The sequence below is a fragment of the Lagopus muta genome, chromosome 6, assembly GCF_023343835.1.
Source record: "Lagopus muta isolate bLagMut1 chromosome 6, bLagMut1 primary, whole genome shotgun sequence".
Lineage (NCBI taxonomy): Eukaryota > Metazoa > Chordata > Aves > Galliformes > Phasianidae > Lagopus > Lagopus muta.
In genome coordinates this window covers 43057974-43076876 of record NC_064438.1, presented here as the reverse complement: position 1 = coordinate 43076876, position 18903 = coordinate 43057974, and the positions used below count along the sequence as shown (strand labels likewise).

General features: G+C 33.3%; 1 protein-coding gene across 9 annotated transcripts in view; it reads left to right on the top strand.

Moving 5' to 3' along the window:
* EML5 (EMAP like 5) overlaps positions 1-18903 on the top strand; it is a 103194-nt gene that overhangs the window by 31406 nt on the left and 52885 nt on the right. For 7 of the 9 annotated variants that reach the window (XM_048949820.1, XM_048949818.1, XM_048949819.1 and 4 more), the window contains exons 5-13: positions 110-295; positions 6034-6169; positions 9954-10155; positions 11297-11434; positions 12216-12472; positions 13030-13242; positions 14022-14189; positions 15463-15569; positions 15907-16025. In XM_048949820.1, coding sequence (XP_048805777.1) covers positions 110-295; positions 6034-6169; positions 9954-10155; positions 11297-11434; positions 12216-12472; positions 13030-13242; positions 14022-14189; positions 15463-15569; positions 15907-16025 — 1526 coding nt within the window. Of the gene's footprint in view, positions 1-109; positions 296-2159; positions 2279-3700; positions 3732-6033; positions 6170-9953; positions 10156-11296; positions 11435-12215; positions 12473-13029; positions 13243-14021; positions 14190-15462; positions 15570-15906; positions 16026-18903 lie in introns of those variants that run through there. The other 2 variants (XM_048949821.1, XM_048949822.1) reach the window with 2 other exon arrangements.

The following is an 18903-nucleotide window of genomic DNA, read 5'->3' as shown; positions in this document are numbered from 1 at the left end:
ATAGGCAAATGTACGTAATGAGGAGGTAAAGTACTTCTCTCTCAAATGAACATGTTAAAGTATAGGAGATTAGCAAACATCTGTCTCTCTGAATGGCTTTGTCTTGCAGTTCTGGAGCTTGTGTGGCAATTCACTGACACCAAAACGTGGTGTTTTTGGCAAAACTGGTGATCTTCAAACTATATTGTGCCTAGCTTGTGCAAGAGATGAAGTGACGTATTCCGGTGCATTGAATGGTGATATTTATGTATGGAAAGGAATCAACCTTGTAAGAACAATACAGGGAGCACATGCTGTAAGTATATCTCTTCTAAATTAACGTAAAATGCTAAATAGATTTCCAGAGAGCCGAAAAGGGCAGTGCAAGATCACGTGGTCTGTGTTCTTAAACAATTCCAGTGATAAAGACTGATAATGAATAATCTAATTTTTTGTGGATGTCTGATTTATCCAAGTCCAGATAGCCTACACTCCTGTGGTAAGGCAGTGGGCATTGAAAAAAAGAAGCAAGTACTCAGAGAGGTTGTGGATTCTCCATATGCATCTCTCTCCCTTGGAGATAATTTAAGCACAACTGGACAAAGCCCTGGGCACTTGCTGTTAGCTAACTCTCCTTTGAGCACGGCTAGGTGGTCTCCAGAGTTTCTGTCCAACGTTAGCTGTGCTGTCATTCTGTGAATTGAGTCCTACTGGCTAATTATCTGGTAGCTCTCTAGAGTCCATTGATTGTATGGACTGCATAAGCCTGTATGCTTACCTAGTTTGTTGGCACATATGCTTATCGTGCAATTGAAGTATTAAAATCATTCTTTATAATTTGGTTAGGTAGAATAGAGGGGACAAAAATGGTGAATGTTATATATGTGAGAGAGGTTGCTGTCAATTAATAATGAGTTGATAATGTGTTCACTGATGGCTGAGAAATGTACCGTAGGGAATGGGTTGCACCTTGTTGAACTAACTTATAGGAGAGATTGGACTACTTAGTCAGACAGCTGTATAATATGATGGTTTATGTGTTTATGAATAAAAGTGTAGTTATGAAGAATTTAAGTGTGGGAAACATGTAATGACCCAACTGATGAATACAGGATTGTTAGAGCTTGTTGCTCTGTTACACTGCATCCATTTTTTGTTGAACACAAGATCAAATTTAAAGTGCTGTTCTTTTTATCTTCATTAGAGTCAGTGGACTGAGCTCAAGTGACCTTGGAGTAGGTCTTATCTAACTTTCTATTTTTGGCTGTGTCCTTTAGGCTCATTGGAGTTGTAGTTTGCCATACTGAAAATTAAGTAGGTTCACTCGTCTGTGGTTTTGGAATTCATTTTTACAGGATATTACAGTCACTAAAAATCACACCAATACAAGAAAAAAATATTTTCCAGAAATTTACTTTCCAACAAAATGAAATATTATTTTTCAATAAAATATTAGTTAAAAGGATAAGATTGTCAGATTATAGTAAGTGCAAAATATAAAAGCTTGGAATAAGAGTGCTTCTTCAGTCATACTAAACTATAATCATTATATACAGTTATTTTCTACTTGATTTTATAAGTCATGTCCTACTTGTCCATTCTATTAGAAGAGAATGCATGTGTAAATGGTATCATTTGTTGTGGGTGTATATTGTTAAAAGCGCAGTTTGAGCATAGTAAGGAATCAGTATAAATTCGCATTCAGAGTGCTAGTGTTGGAATTGTCATCCCTGCATGCCTGTTTATCATGCCTTATCATTACTTCTCACTGGGCTTGAATTAGACTGAAAATTTATTCAAAGAAAGTGTGTCATTATTTACTTGAATACCATGTATTCTGTGTTACAAGAAAAAGGGTAGGTATCTCAGCTACAGAAGAATACAGAAGAATTTCTAAAGCACATTAGTGATGTGGAGACACTGTCCATGTGGCTGGCAGTGGTCTGTATTAATATAGCAAACAAGTATTTCTCAAAGTTTGACTGCTTTTGTTACGTTTAGCTTAGTTCAAAAGTTATTTGAACAGCTGTTCAGTGTGTTTTAGTATAGGCAACAGAGGAAATAAAGAACAACTTTAGCACTAGCAAGCAAAATTGAGTTCACTGCTAAGCCAGATTATCCATTTTGTGTTACAGCATTACTAAGAACTATAGACAGAGGAAAGAAGAGTTTCTGGCAGATTCCTATCTGAGTTTGATGAGGAATCAAAAAGGTTAAACCAAATAGCATGTTTGGATGACTGGAAAATTTGTTGGAAAAGGACTGCAGAGTTCACTGAACGTAGAAGTAGGAATGGAAGGTAGGAAAAGATGAAAATGAGCAGAGGGGAAGAGTACAGGCGTAGAATGTATGTTTAGGAAACATTGGGTCACAGTGGGAATTTGTGGAACTATAGTTTTGCCAATCACTTATTAATAATAAAACCAATGGAGAAAGTCTCAAAAAGGAGAAAGGAAACAAGGCGGCATGAAAATATATGAAAATTTATTGGCACTGTTGTGGTGTTACAGGCATGCAGTGCGTCTGATTCTGGAATGTTAACCATGTATACTGTTTAAAAAAATAATCTTTTATCCAATGTTACATGGCTGTGCCAGAGCAAACAACAGACTATAGAATTTGCTATTTATTTTATTCACTTTACAGGTTCTAATTTCAAAGTAGCCTGTGATTATTAAGTACCTGAAACAGACACAAGGTTTTACTCATGCATTAAAAGAAATTATGCTTGTTTAAAAACACTGAATGCTTTGAAGATTGTTATATGCTATGTTTTGCCTTGAATTGCAAATGTACATAAGATGCTTTCTCAGCAGCTGAATAATTTATTTTGAGATAGTCTTTCAGAGGAACACATTAAAGTTGTGTGGATTGATGTCAGAAACTGAGGTTAAATAACAGACTTGAGGTTAAATAACAGGCACCCTGTTAGAACTATTGCACGCCTATGTCAGTTGGTTGAACACTAATTAAATATAGATGGAAACAATATAATGAACTTAAATGAATGGTTTTAAGCCAGTATCATTTACCAACACATTAAGTCATGCAGAAGTTTTTCCCTATTGTTTAGCCTTGTTGTGAATTTGAAAAGCGATAGTCCACTTATAGGCAGTGAAAGGCATATATACAATTCATTTTATTTTTTATAGTAGTATGCCCATTTTTGAACTATTTTATGGGTAATCTGTGACATAAAAAGATTACATTTCAGAATAGTTGCTCTCCACTTACAACATATTGACATCAACTTTAAATATTTACAATACAACCATTTACTGCGCTGCATACATGGGAAAGTCTTAGAATAAATGCCCATTATAGACATTGCTTTATATGTTAGCATATGTATCCTGAACTACATTTGGGATTAAAAAGAAAATGCTGGATTGTTTACCATACTGGCAAAATTTTTCTGTTCTCCATATTGTTCAGAAGAAGTAAATTGCTTTCTGAGCATACTTGAAGTTTCCAGGTGATTGCTTGTTCTAATTGCCTGTTTTCCATGTGAATGCTTGGTCCTAATTACAGCTAGCTACTGTCACATGTTTCAGGAATTGCATAGTTAGAAAATTCACTGCACTAGTTTTACTAGTAGACTGCATTTGGACAAATTAGCAATTGATTTCTGTCCACAGGAGACGAGACAGGTCCAGAAGTACCAAGCAACAAGAGGCTACTTCACTATTTTAAATTTCATGGATAGAAGCACTACGAAAATATACAGTATAGGCCATCTTTGTTAAATTCTTGTACTTATCTGTTTTTTCAAGTTCTGGTCTGTCTGGGGATTTCTTTATTTGCTCTCATTTAATTCTCTTTTCCAGTTTAAGGGAACACAGATGTGATACCAGCTGGTTATGCTGAAACAATAGGAAATATTTTGCATTTTGAGAGAACTGCTGATTAATTTGAGTTCTTTCCAAAATTTTCCCATTCATTAAGAAGCATAATGAAAAATCCGTAGCAGAAAAAGATGATCCGTATGGCAAATTTACTAACTTTTAAGATGGGATAATTTGATCTACATATTTTGTTTTGAGTCAGGAGCACAATCAGTGTTTCTTGCTCGTATTATTCACTTGGAACAAACAAAGTCAGTTTGCCTCTCATTACTGATGAAAGACCACTGACCATCAAAAACTAAATTATGTTCATAACAACTACAGATTGAGGGATCAAGAACTAAATTATGTTCATAACAATTACAAACTGAAGAATTGAGAGAATCTTGAAGACTTCAAAGATGTTTTGAATTAGCAAACTTTACTTTTCCTAAAAGGAAAGATTTAGTGAAAGCACAATGACTGGCCAAGCTCTGAGAATAATCTATCTTTTCCCACTTAAATGTGGGCCTAAAAATTAAATGAAGAGTAGCTAAGCTCAGCTTCCTCCATCAGATACTTAGAGTCCCCATAATGGACTTTTGTTGTTGTTTTCATCTCTTATCCCAGTGGCACTTACACTGAAATGAGGATGTCCTGTTGCACTGCAAGAGATTGATTGAGCACATCTGCCAAATCTCCTTGACAACCAGTATGTCCTTCTCAAGATAAGGATATTCTATGAAATGGAAAACAGATTAATCCTGGATCCACTAGATTTTATCTTCAGAACATTCAGCCTGCTTCCCACATTGCCAAGTGTCTGATTCTTGTTTTTCAGTATGGACTAATTAAACTATGGATTTTTGAAGGAGTTAATTAGAGAAAAGAGAATAATTCTATTATCAAGATTGCATTCCAAAAAGAGCTCTAAACTATTTAAATATGCAAAAACTTCAGCAACTTTCATCATATGGTTTAAAAAAAAGGCCAGAATTCCTTCAGCCTTATGTTTACTCAATAATGCTAAAAGGTTAATGCAGTAAAACAAACAGTCACATACAGAAATAAATGGAGTAGGAGTTGATTTTGTAAAATCTTTAGGCTCCCAAAGAAACAGAGGATTTGCAGAACATTAGAGATATGGGAGTTAGCCTTCTAATCTGCTTATGACTTAAAAATTGTACTATATGTCTGTTTAGGCACATGTTACTTCTGAAAATGTGGATTCCCTTAAAAGTCAGTATTCTGAGGATGGACGTTACGTGTCAAAAAAATGGACTTCTGTCACCCTAGTTTTCAGTCTTGATTGTTGTTTTAAACTTTAGCAAACAGTACTCATCTTGTGAAAGCTGAGAAAGTTTTTTATTTTTTATGTTTCTCAACTGTTGAAACAATTAAATCCTTGTTACTCAACACCAAAGGAACAAACAGATTCCATACTTCATTACAGTGCATTCAGGTATGCATTTAGATATGATTGGAGAATAAAACACAGCTTGGTAGCAAAGAATAGTCATGAGTACCTGGAAATTATCACAGTTTTTATTGTATTTGCATTCTAAACTTAAGATTAGGAATCAATCTTCCATGTCTAAAAATGTGTAAAAATAAATAATAAATCCCAGACATACATTTGCCTACATTAGTAGTAACTAATAGCAACAAAGGCCCAGAACCAAGCCTAAAGGAGATTGGTGGAAATCCTTCTACTGATTTTTGTACAAGTGTATTTAATTATTTGATTTATGACAAAAAAAAAGTTGGGGGCTTGCAAACCTATCTTAGACTTGAACTGCTTTAGTTTAGTTGAATTCTGTATGTACAGAACTAAAGCATTAAATTTCTCCTGAGTTTAAGCTCTCATTTTGCAAAGCATCTCAGTTTCTGACAGTACATAAATATCTGTTAAGCCCTCAAATGAGTTAATGTAGTTTTGAAAATTTCTTATGTACCTTGAATAGAAACAAGCAAAAATTGGTTAGTTAAGTTTTCAAAAATCAGAATCTAAGTTCTTTCTAGTTCCTTCACAACTTCCAAGAATTTGGAAGAATTCTTTTAAGAATTAAGCTCTTAATTTTCTTTTTCGTGTCTAAAACTTTTATTAATTGTGTATTTTTGTACAATTTTCAACAACTGTGAAAGAGTGTAATAGGAGAGGGTTCCAGTCTCCATAATGATCTCTCTCATCTGTATGTATTATTAAAAAATAATTTTCTTCCCTCTTTAGGCAGGAATTTTCAGCATGAACGCGTGTGAAGAGGGCTTTGCTACTGGTGGCAGAGATGGCTGTGTTCGCTTGTGGGATTTAAATTTTAAACCAATTACTGTGATTGATCTCAGGGAAACAGACCAGGGATATAAAGGTAAGAAGAAGTTTGTCATTATCAACATATCGTAGATTGGAAATTTTACATTGTTTTGTAAAAGAAAAAGTTTATTCAAGTAAATTAGGAGCAGGACTCATGGATGTTATTATGTATTGTTGGCAAGATGAGAAATGTTTTGTTTTCACAATGCCTATAAATAAAAGAATATGTAGCCCATCAAAGGTGCTGTGCAATGTGCTATATACTAGGAAGTTTTGGACAGGAGTTTGTCTATGACTATATACTATGAAGCTGTTGATAAACGGATACAATGCATGTCCTTTCTGATGCAGAGCAGTTTTTAACAACGAAGAGTAAAGCAGTAAGAGAATTTAGAAGAGACACTGCAATGAAAAACATCAGAGTGAAGAAATTCTCTTTTGCAGTTATCCATGTTTTCAGAAAAACTATTCAGATAGAGTTTTGTGGTATTTAGAATGATGCTTACGTATACCTATATCATAATAAAATTTTAGGTCAAGTAGGCTATGGTCTATATTGTCATTGTTCTAGGTATTGGTGCTTTAGTAAGCAGCAATATAAGATAAACTTGCACCGGAGCACTAATATCTCATGTATTATTGCTTTCATAGACTTGGGTTTTTTTGTTTTCCCCAGTAACCTTGCTCTTTTCTATCACCTTGTGGAGAATTTGATGATGTGGTAGAACGTATCTTGACAATTAGATACATCACTGTCCATAAATAACTGATTACAAGCAGAGTTAAATATTTGTATTCTGTAATTTATTTGACATTCCCACCAAGACTGTGATATTTTTCCAGAAAGATGAAGTACATTTGATTTGAAATGCCCTGGGGTACTGTGACTTTGTCATGACTGAGACAATTGAAGAGAAATAATTGCTTCAGTCTCAAATCAAGAGATAAATGTGTTCATGTTTATACCCCCTTGCTTCATAAGGAGATTAATTTATTTTTTCTAAAATAAGTGCTTAACTGACTGTTCTGGATAGTCATTGCAGTTTCTGTCTAGTCTGACAGACTTACTTTGAAAAACAGAACAGAATTTCTTGTTTATAAAAATAATGGTTATGTATTAAGTTTCTAATTAATATTTCAAAGTAATATATTTCTAAATAGAGGTGTCCCTCTGAATTAAGGAGATTAATCTAGTTTATAATATGTTTGGTTCATTAATACATTTGATGTGTTTGCATTCATGTACATTTCTGTACTCTAGAAACGCTAAATTAATTCATTGATAAAGTTAGTAAGTGCGAATGTCTCCTAAGTGAATTTGTACATTATTGAATGAATTCTGAAAAGAAGGCTTTCTTCTGTTGTGTCTTATATCCAAGTTACACTAGCACAGATGCATTTCTGCTGTTGGTAATCTCAATTTTCCCTTCAAAACAATTTATTTGTAGATACTTTCTCTTTCTTATACTGTTGTATGTAACTGTGGCCTCCTTAGGTCTATAACAAATATTAAATACCTGTTTGTTTTAACAACAAGAGTAATGGTGGTAAACTCATGAACCTTTGCACTTGTAAAGATTCCTTAATTTGAAGAACTATAGAACATATCAGTAACTTCGTATTTGCTAAGGAAATTATCCCAAAGCTATTATTTGTGATTGGCTGTTGTACTAAAACATCAGTCCAGATTTGGGAAAAACATGACTGGAGCAGGAGAAAGAGACCTGTTCTTACATACATTAGAAATTTTGGCTTTTAAGCTTAATTAGAGGCTGCTGCTGCATGTAGTTAAATGCTACAGTTCATTCCGTTTCATTCTTTCAAACCTATTCTATGGTTCTCTATTCCAGATCATCTCTCTTGCTTTTGGCATGAACTCTTTAGATTCATCAGTTCTAAGTACTCCATCTTCATTTTTCTTTACTCATCCAGTGCCATTATGCAACTAATAACTTGTTTTTAAATTATATCTTTCATGATTCCATTTTCCATAATCGTTTCCCTTTAGACTTCTACATCTGTGATTTCTTTATTTATATCTTTTTCAGGATAGCCTTTATGGCCTTTCATTCTTCTTGTTCTCTTAACTGCATTTTCTGTTGGTCCCACTTTATCTGTTGGTAATCTTGCCTGTGAAAGCAGTCTCAAGTTCTGCATCTCCTCGAAGGGTTTGCAAAGCAAATTAATGATTCTAGATAGATCTCCAAAATAGTTTTTCAAAATATCTCCCTCCACCATAAGAAGTTCCAGCTTACTAAAACAGATTTCTTCATCACTGTTCATCAGAGATTCCAGTTATTTCTTTCTTGATTTTTATTTTTAATTACAGTATTCAATATAGTGAAAAATACAAAATACCTAGATTATAGATAAATAGCCGAGTATATTCACCAGTGCACCATAGGAATGAATCTGTAAAGCAGATAATGCAGAGAGTTTTATAAACATTATATATATTTGTTTTGAGGAATTTTTGAAGGGCTTTAGCTCTAGTCATGTCTAGTGGACTGAATATTGTGTAGCAGTCAAAGTGCACTGAGTGTACTCTAGGCACTTTTCCATCCTATTTCTTACAGAAATACATTTAGTGTATGTTTAAAGGTTCTCTTTAGATGCAAAGCATATAGGTAGGCCTTGCTTTGAAAGCTTGTTTTGTTAAAAATGAAAAAACATAGATGAAGATGCACCACTGATGCTGATCCACACATTCACTCTTTCTGAGCCTTGCAATTTTTTCCTATGTAATTTTAAAAACTTAAGATTCTTCTCTGTACTAACTCAGTACAGTTAAAAATATTTTTCAGAAGCACATCAGCTCATACGATATTCATTTTTTCTTCCTTGATGGATATAATTTTGCCTCACATATTAACCCAGAGTACTTTTTCACAGGTCATTCTTGACCTGCCCTTCACTATAGTCAGCGTTTTGGCAGAGAGCATTGTGCCAGGCATTTCTATCATCTTGTTCTCTAGATCTGAAACTGGCAAAATTGACTTGTGCTATCAGTCTGTAATAATTTGAGTCTTTTTTAAAAGGTGCATATTCATAAATTTGGTTAAGAGTGGGTTCTCCATGTACAACTCTCCTAACTTTAATTTTATTTATCACAATCTTATCTATAAACAAATATAACTTGTGAGTGTTCAGCTCCTCTGTAAACCTGGAAAGTAATTCAGTTGTTCAGAAATCCTTGTTAAATTCCATCATAAACTCTTTTCAACTTTTTCATATATCGTTGCAGTGAGTCCTACTTCTTTTCTTTGAAGGAGAAAAGGAAAAAAAAAACAAAACAGATATTGTTACAAAGATACAAGTTACAAGGGTTTGCCTTAGGAGTAGCATCTTAGAAAGGAGCTGGAAAGTATTGAATTATTTGTTTGTCGTATACCTGGTCAATACATTGCACTGATGCTTTTGTCACGTACATAATTGAGATTTGTTCAGCTAGTCGTATGAGTTCATGGTATCATCAGAAGTTATAATTTACATTTTCTGTTACCTGTTTTGAAGTTGAAGGGCATTAAATTTGCCCCTTCAGGTCAGTATTTCTTTCCTCAGTCAGAGATCTTGCTATGAAAGAATGTTCTTTGCTTTACTAAAGTAAGGGTCACATCTGATTTTAGAATTTTTAAAATTCCAGTGTTGAAAATTTAATGTTCCAAGGACAGCAGTATGTGATGTGAAATAGATAAAGGGAGTAAATGGGAAAACGGGTGTATGGATACTTCCTGACATGTTCATGCTTTTATGTTTTTCCATGTTTTGTCATGTTATGTTATCTTTGTTTCACAAATTCTAAGATTGTTCCTCTCAGTAACAATCTGTTCCTTCTGTAGGTCTGTCTGTAAGAAGTGTTTGCTGGAGAGGAGACCATATACTTGTTGGAACACAAGACAGTGAGATTTTTGAAATTGTGGTACATGAGCGTAATAAGCCTTTCCTGATAATGCAGGGGCATTGTGAAGGAGAGCTGTGGGCTTTGGCTGTCCATCCTACAAAACCATTGGCAATGACTGGAAGTGATGACCGATCAGTCAGGTTGTTATTTGTCTGATTTTCATTCACACATGTTTTGATGCAAACAACTCATTTTGTAGATAATGTAATTGAAATGTATGCATTTTAATATCACTGGTACTGATATCAATTGGCACTGAAATGCTTCTAAACCAGTGAAGCTATGTGTAAAATTACAGGCCTCTAATAATAAAATACGTAGGTCACTTTGACAGTAATGCCTCCTATTTAATTCCATGGAAATGACAATAGATGCAAAGAACACAATAACACTGTTAATTCTCAGCAAATTCTCAGCAAAACACTGTTTTTCAACATAATCACCACATGAGTTACGCGTTTTTGCCAGTGATGAACAAGAACCTGTATGTCAGGTTCTGCATGGCTGCCTGGAATGTGGCTTGTCTTTCACATCGCTGTCACCACTGCTGAAATAGAAGGCATAAATTTCAGAATAGCCCTTGTAGTTGAAATTTATGGTTAACAATAATGCATCATGGAAAACAGAAGCCATTTTCTGAGAAAACTCAGTAAATTTCTTGAGCTTCTTTAAAGCTCAACTATTTGTCATAAATGCCTTTTTTTTTTTTTTCTTTCTCAGATATTAAATGTGTTGCCATTTTTGGTAAATATATAATTGTAACATAGTTAAGAAAAATTGTAGTTGAACCAAAGTTTCACTCAAGAATGCTGGATGCATCTTGTAAATGGTAGATATCATGTGTTTTGTAAAAAAAAAAAAAACAAGATTTATAGTATTATCTAGACAAATGTAGGAAGTTATGATAGTTTGCTAATAGGAAAGGATATGTTTAATCTGAATTCTTCGATTATTCTTATGCATTTTTAGCTAAAGTAAGAAACAAAAGGGTAGAATTTTCACAGTGATCTAAAAGTATATGTTGTCATTTTTTTTATTTTTCAGAAAGACAAAAAATACCTGCTCCTGCATTTTCTCATTAGATATTTTCTCACAGTTAAATGTAAGAACGTTCTTTCCTGTATGGAGAACTGACACTTTTGTCTTAGATACTGCTTGTGGAAATTTATTTTTAAATAGGACACAACCATGTCATGTTTTCTGCTGAAATTGCAGGCTTCATGCTACCTATGGCAAAGCTACAAACCATTCTTTGTATTTGTAATTAATGCTTTATTCTAGAATTTGGAGTTTAATAGACCATGCTCTGATCGCCCGGTGCAATATGGAGGAACCCATTCGCTGTGCAGCAGTTAGTACTGATGGAATCCATCTTGCTCTTGGAATGAAGGATGGCTCTTTCACTGTGCTTAGGGTCAGGTAAGATACAAAAATTAATAGATGCATTATAAACTCTTTCAAGTAGACAATCTAAATACTTTTGTATGTATGTGGATACAGTACCGACTGTGTGCAGGAGACCACATAGATTTGTTTTAAATTGCTGATCCACAGAGTGCTCGGATTATTTAAATATTTGCACTAGCATGGGAGAGGCTTTCCATAATAACACATTTGTAAAAGTACACTGGTTTTTTAAAGAATGGCAGCATTCTAGGAAGTGATTTATTTTAAATATTTGCTTTATTCACTGTTCTTGAATTATTAAGAAATAAACTGCCTTTACTTCCATGACTGTTTTGGAATGCTTCTGCTAGTACAACACACATGGCAAATCAATGGTGCTTTGCCTTGTTGCTGTGATATCGCAGTTTTAAAGAGCAACTGAGGTCTGTGGCTTATATATCAGTGGAGTTTTCTTCTCTAAGTGAATAACCTGGTACAGGACCTTCCTGTGTCAGTGTTCCTTTTTTAGTCACAAAGCCCTACCCAGCCCTGAAAGTAGTGTGGTGTTTGTACATATGATAGTTATAGTTCACTTCATAATTTTACTGATGTGTTTTTTTTTCCTTTTTTTTTTTCATTTTTTTTCCCCTATTTTCCCTTTTTTTCCCCCCTCCTTTTTTCTTTTTTTTTTTTCTTTTCTTTTTTTTCCTCCTTTTTTTTTTTTTTTTTTTTTTTTCTTTCTTTTTATGGTTAAGAACTTCACAATATGATAAGGCTCTTTTATACTTATGGCATGCTTTCTTTCATACCACAGAGATATGACTGAGGTTGTTCATATCAAAGACAGGAAAGAAGCTATTCATGAACTGAAATATTCACCAGATGGGAACTTCCTAGCTGTTGGTTCCAATGACAGCTCTGTGGATATATATGGTGTTGTTCAGAGATACAAGAAAGTTGGGGAATGTATTGGATCTTTAAGTTTCATCACCCATATGGATTGGTCTTCAGACAGTAAATATATACAGACTAATGATGGCAATGGGAAGAGACTTTTTTACAGGATGCCAAGTAAGATTCTGAGTTGCCTTTCTTATATTTTTTGCTAATTGCAGAAAGAATGTATAGCAGTTTTCTAAAAATGACTTAAAATGGATCCTGGTTCAAAGGACAGGATTGTGAAGAATTACAAGATTGTAAGTCTGTGGAAATATTGACTTTATTTGAATGAGGATAGCATTTTCTGACTGTTGTTTACATGTTTTTATCGCTGCTGCATGTTAGAGATGCTGAACTGAAAATTATTTTATTTCTCCAGAGTAAATATTTGTTCTGCTTTATTGCAAAAAGAAAATATATTCAAATTCAGTTTTTCAGTACCTTAACAACTTTTTAATTACTGAACTTGAATATTAAAAGGATTATGTTTGCTCGCATTGAAGGTTTTTAAAATACATGAAAAATCAATATGTTGTGTGTCAGATGTGTCATCTGTTTTTTTAGATCTTTAGTTTACAAGAGCTTGTGCTGTAAGAAGTATTTTTTCCAGAATAATATTTTATTTAAAATTACATAAATACTAAAAAATGACTCTTTTTTTTTTTTTTTTTTTTTCTTTTTTTTTTTAGATGGAAAGGAAGTAACAAACAAGGAGGAATTAAAAGGGGTTCAATGGGCATCATGGACTTGTGTTTCTGGTGTTGAAGTTAATGGAATCTGGCCTAAATATTCAGATATAAATGATATAAATTCAGTGGATGCAAATTTTATTGGACAAGTTATGGTTACAGCTGATGATTATGGAATTGTAAAGCTCTTTCGATACCCGTGTCTAAGAAAAGGTAGTACCTTTGAATTGATAAGTGTTTATTCATGAATTCAGGTCATTCAAGAGAAAAGTCTTAGAAAACTGGATTTTTGAAAATTATACAGCTGGCCAATATATATATTTTTAACATTTATTTTGGGCTCAGAGTAGAAATAAATGACAGCATGGTGTATAGACAACTGCAATAGTAGTTGTACCAGGATTTTATATACGTTTTGAATAGGATTTTCAAAAGATTTATGTGGTTTTTTTTATTTTTTAAAATGGTTCTTTTTAAATAGAATTTCACAAGATTATGCAGTCCACCCTTTTTGAGATATGTATCTAAATATTTTCACCTTAGTCTTCAAGTAGTTTCAGAATGGAATAGTTTGTTTGGAAGAAACATACAACATCTAATCCAGCTGCTTGAACATTTCAGGGCTAATCAGTTAAAGCATATTAATGAGACTATTACCTAAGAATGAAGCATCAACCACTTCTGTAGGAAGCCTATTCTAGTGTATTCTAGTCCTCGTACAGGACTATCACATGTATTCTCTCCATGTTTAAGTTGTTAGAAACATTATATTCTAGAATCTAAGTTGTTGTTCTTGTTGTTGTTTTTAACAACATTTTAAAGAAATCAAAATTTGAGGACAGCGCAAAAAGTTGCTGCTATCAATTTACAGTATTAATTAGCTTAATCAATAGTAATTACGGTATCTTATTAGTTTCTTTATATATATTTCTATTATGCTTCTGAAACATTCATTCCATGTGTATTGAAAGATATTTTTATTGTTTTTCTAGGAGCAAAGTTTAAAAAGTATCTTGGTCATTCTGCTCATGTGACAAATGTCAGATGGTCACACGATCACCAGTGGGTTGTTTCCATTGGAGGAGCAGATCATTCTGTCTTTCAGTGGAAATTTGTCCCTGATCGGAAGTTGAAGGATTCCCTTCATATAGCACCGCAAGGTAAGTAATGTATAAAATAATGATGGGGGGGAGAAAGGGAGGCCTGAGTATAATTATTAGTTGCCAATGAAGAAACAGATATTCAGAATTTCTAGACTGCATAAAATTATTATTCTGTAAAATTTGCATCTGTCTGAAGTACTGAAGAGCATTACCTAATATAGCATGTGTCCTGTATGATCAGTCTATCAGCACTGTATAAATAAATGAAAATACTATCATGCTGTTTCCTGTGGAAAGGAAAATTTAAAAGTTTTGTCACTTTGTTAAATTTTTGCATTGTGTAGGTGATAATTAAAACATTGTTAGTGTTTATTTTGTTTTTTTTTTTTTAAAGTCTCTATATATGTTTAATATTTGAAAATTAAAAAAAAGTTCATCTCATTGATGAAGACTTCAGAAAGCTTTTTAATGTTTTGATCCTTCATGCTATGAATTAATTTTCATCATTTTTTCCTATGTCCCAAATGTCTTACTAGGTATTCACCCAAAATAAAACGTCTCTTTCTTAAGAGTGATTTAGGTTCCTTGTTCCGGGATGCAGAACCTTGCTTCTGTCTATATAACAGTGTATGCAACATATATCTGCTTTACCACGCTGTTGATAATTGTTGCTTTTGTGGTTTCCCAAACACTGTTATCTACTATCTTTACAAAGTAGTATTGCTTTTCTCTGGATCACGTTGACAGTTCTTTTTTCATTACTGAATGTTTTACCATTTCCTTCTCATCCATAATAAATTTTCCTAATCTAACTGAAGAATTGCTGCTTACATTCATGGCTAGTCTAACCCTATTATATCCATTTGGATCCATTTAATTGTTCTAGTTTTCTGCAAGTCTTCATGCATTTGTCTCTCCTACATGCTCAATATACTCATGAGTGTAGAAAATTAATACAGTATGTGTGCAAAATAGCCATTCTGACTTACATTCATTACGTCGTTGTACTAGTACTGCTTTATACTTGTTCTCCTTTATATTTGTTACTTCATTCTCTTCCTTTTTTTTCTGAAAATCAACATTCATGAAATAATACTAATGAATTAAAAGTAGTTCAATCCCCAAAAAACATGCAAATAATTACCATACTTTCAAGTTAGCTTGTCTCTGTTGTATCAATAAAATCGATCCTGTTAAATGATAGCAGTTTGTGTTATAGTTAATATAAAAATCGATTTTTCAAATCAGAAACATTATGCAGCTATTCTAAATGTTTCCTAATTTGTCATCTAGTTTATTTCATTTTCTATTACTGTTTTCTTGCTGACAGAGAGTCTGGTTGATTCTAATAGCGATGAATCAGATTCAGATCAGTCTGATGTTCCAGAGCTGGACTCTGAAATTGAACAAGAGACACAGATCACATATCGTAGACAGGTAAAGATTTTTAGTTTTAATGGAAGTTGGAATGTTTCCTGGAACTTATGAAGGTCTTTTATCAGGACCTCCTGAAATTTGAGAACTGAGAAGTCAGTAGTAACTGGACAAGAAAAAAAAAAAAAAAATTACATGTATTTCTAGCATGTTAATTAGAATTTTGGTTGTAATTTAGAAACAATTTACTTTCTACTATAGCTGTACCAGCTATGGTTACTGAAAACATTTTTTCATTGGTGTCATTACCACATTTTTGTTGGTGATAATTGTAGCTGAATTCTCAGAAATATTATTTATGTGTGAATCTCTTGATTTATAAGTGTGCTCTTTCTTGAAGGTTTACAAAGAAGATCTACCTCAACTTAAAGAGCAATGTAAAGAAAAAAGAAAAAGTGCAGCTTCTAAGAGACGAGAGAGAGCTCCAGGGAACAGTATAAGATTGCATTTTGTTCATGGGTATGAAAAATAGGTTTCTTTAAAATATACAACCAGAATGTATTAACTGTTTTGGAACAAAAGGCTAATCAAACTTGTTATTTATAGTTTAAAAATCTAGTGAAAAGCTATGTGATTTAGTGTTTTTATTTATTCTTGTAAAACTAAATCTATGCTAAGTTTGTGCCGCTTTATGCCAAGCTGGACATTTTCTGAATGAATTCTGAAGTGCAGTGAAAATTTAGCTGATTTATTATTTGAATAGATGTGACTAAATAAAAAATTGACTAATACTCACGTTTTTTACTCTGGAAACTTCTCACTGGTGTCATATTACAGAAGCTACAATAGAAACTTGGTTTAGTTGAAGACACTTGGGTTTTGTCCTAAGTGATGTTTCTAACAGTGTTTTATTTAAAAAAAAAATAGTACTTATCTATAAACTAGCTATTTATCCCTAATCAGAAAGAATTTATAAGTACCTTTGCTTGAATAGGAATTAAATTTTATTTCTTAATAGATCCTGTGTATGTGTTAGAATTCAATTTCATTCTCTTTTTAGTGCTAGTAATTTAAGTAACAAAATAACTTCCAAATACATCGTTGAAATCCTATGATTTCATCTTTAGGACTGACAGTTTTTTCCATAACACTCTAAGTGAAGGCTTTTTCATCAGAATAAAGGTGGTGTTTTAAAGTGAACTGATAGTGGACATTACTACATTAGAATAATAAAGTCTCTGATAGAAAGCAAAACCAAAATCCTTGTTACACTAAGGCACTGGAAATTGGTAAATAGTGTGTTTTCTTCTCAAAAGATATCTCTTCAGGAATGCTAGTACTTATTAGAGACATCTATGATAACTAAGAATGATAAGTTACTGACAGTGTTTATCTTTACTGCAAAACAGTATCTTTACATAGTAATGACTCTTAATATTAAAATGTTTTCATATGGAATGCTTAATGAATTAATTGGTTAAGAATACTTAATGGTTCAACTCAGCAGTTTTGTCTGTAGAAGGCATGGAGTTTCAGGATTAGCTTTGTAAATAATGACAAATAGTAACTAGTATGAAGCTGGATTTTTGTTTCTATCTCTGATGGTCCAGGATTCTTAGTTGAAGATTTTATCTTAGCTGTGTAGGAAAATGCAGTAAGCTGGATAGCTGCATGTAGTCTTTAATTTAGAAGTTGCTCTAAGAATTAAACCAAATGATCCTGAGGAAGATGCAGTATGAGTAAGGGCCCTGGATCTTTGGGATTATTGTTATTTCCTTCACAACAGAAGTGAAGCTTGACCAGAATATCCAGGAATGAACAGAAGTAGAATGTCCAGTTGAGTTCTGTCTGGTTGCCCATTGTGCATCAAGGAAACTAATGAAGAATCCATGCTGAACAACAGATTTTTCTCAATGTGTCCAGGCTGTTAACTTTAAAGTGACCCACATCCAAGTGAGTAATAGGCATATTCTCTGATACAGGAAGTCTGCTTTCCTTCACCTTTCTTTAGATGCAATGGAAATGTCTTGGATGTTCCTTGAAAGTGTAAAAAGTGGTGGTTTTCAAAACTAGGGAAGTAAGAAGCTCTTTTTCCTTTCTTTGTTTTTGAGCTGTTTTTGTGTTTTGAATTGTCAACTGTCTTGAAAGATGAACTATAAAAATATTTTAATATCCTGTAGGAAATCTTTTATACCTCTTGTTACTTTCTATTTTGGAAGGGGATAAAATAATACTTAGTATGTGAGCCAGCCTAATGACTAATATGTGTGAGAAAGCAACTTCTATTAGCGGGTTAATCTTTAAGTGCATCATTGTCTAAGAGATCTGATGGAATCATCAGCAGGAGCAGATTATTAAAGTGGTACACTAGTTTGGCCTCCTGTTATTTTCCTTCTGCTATGTGCAGCTGAGGTGGTTCAGAAACATAGAAAGGATACATTTTTTGAAATATTCAGGAAAACTCTCAGACTCATTGTTTTTGATACTTTCTTTTTGCTGACCCAGGAATAAAGATGCAGATACCTTTGCCCTGTGTTATCTTAAAGCTGTATTGCTGATGTTACAAGAACAAATTTTATTTTTCTTTAATATGAAAAGATTTTATGTAAAATTTAGATTGAGTTCTAATGTATTCATTGAACCAATCTGATGGTAAGGTGAAATTTGGTTGCAATTCGAAGATGGCCAGGGATTTCTCATGCTCATAAGTTAGACTCTTATGACACTTTGAATAGAATCCTACCAGAGCTGCATAGATTCAAATAGCATTTGAAATGAGTAGATGATGAGTGGTTCATGCCAAGAAAACATTTCCATAAGGCTATGCTTTTTTTCTCTTGCTGTTTTATATCTCCCACCTCCCTCTGTGCTAAAGACTGATTTCAGCTGTGTGATTTTTTTATTTTTTTTTTTCCAAATCACTTTTTTTGGAGATTTTCTGGGGAATGTTCTGTTACATTCAAAATTTTCCCATAAATATTTTGAAGAATAACATACCAATTTTGAAACATTCACAGCATTAGTCAAGTTACTTCTTTTCCAGGCAGCACATTACTTTTGAAGTTGTCCCTGGTTTGGACACATAGATGTTGCAATTGTGCATGGGATCCAGCTTCAGATTAAAGAACTTACAATTATTTGACTAAGGTAGATGTTCGTATGTGTGTATCTCAACATTAGTTAAATCATTGGATATCCAGTCAGAAGGTAGTGCAGCATAGGCATTAATTTGGCTCATACGAAATTGAATGCAGATTGCTCTGCAGGTTCCACTGACTATATTGACCGAAGGCTGTTGATTAAAATATGTATGTTAATACATCTAATCCATCTATGCTTATATATCTTAATCTCTAACTGAATCCTGTCCCTTATATTCATGACCTTGATAATGGCA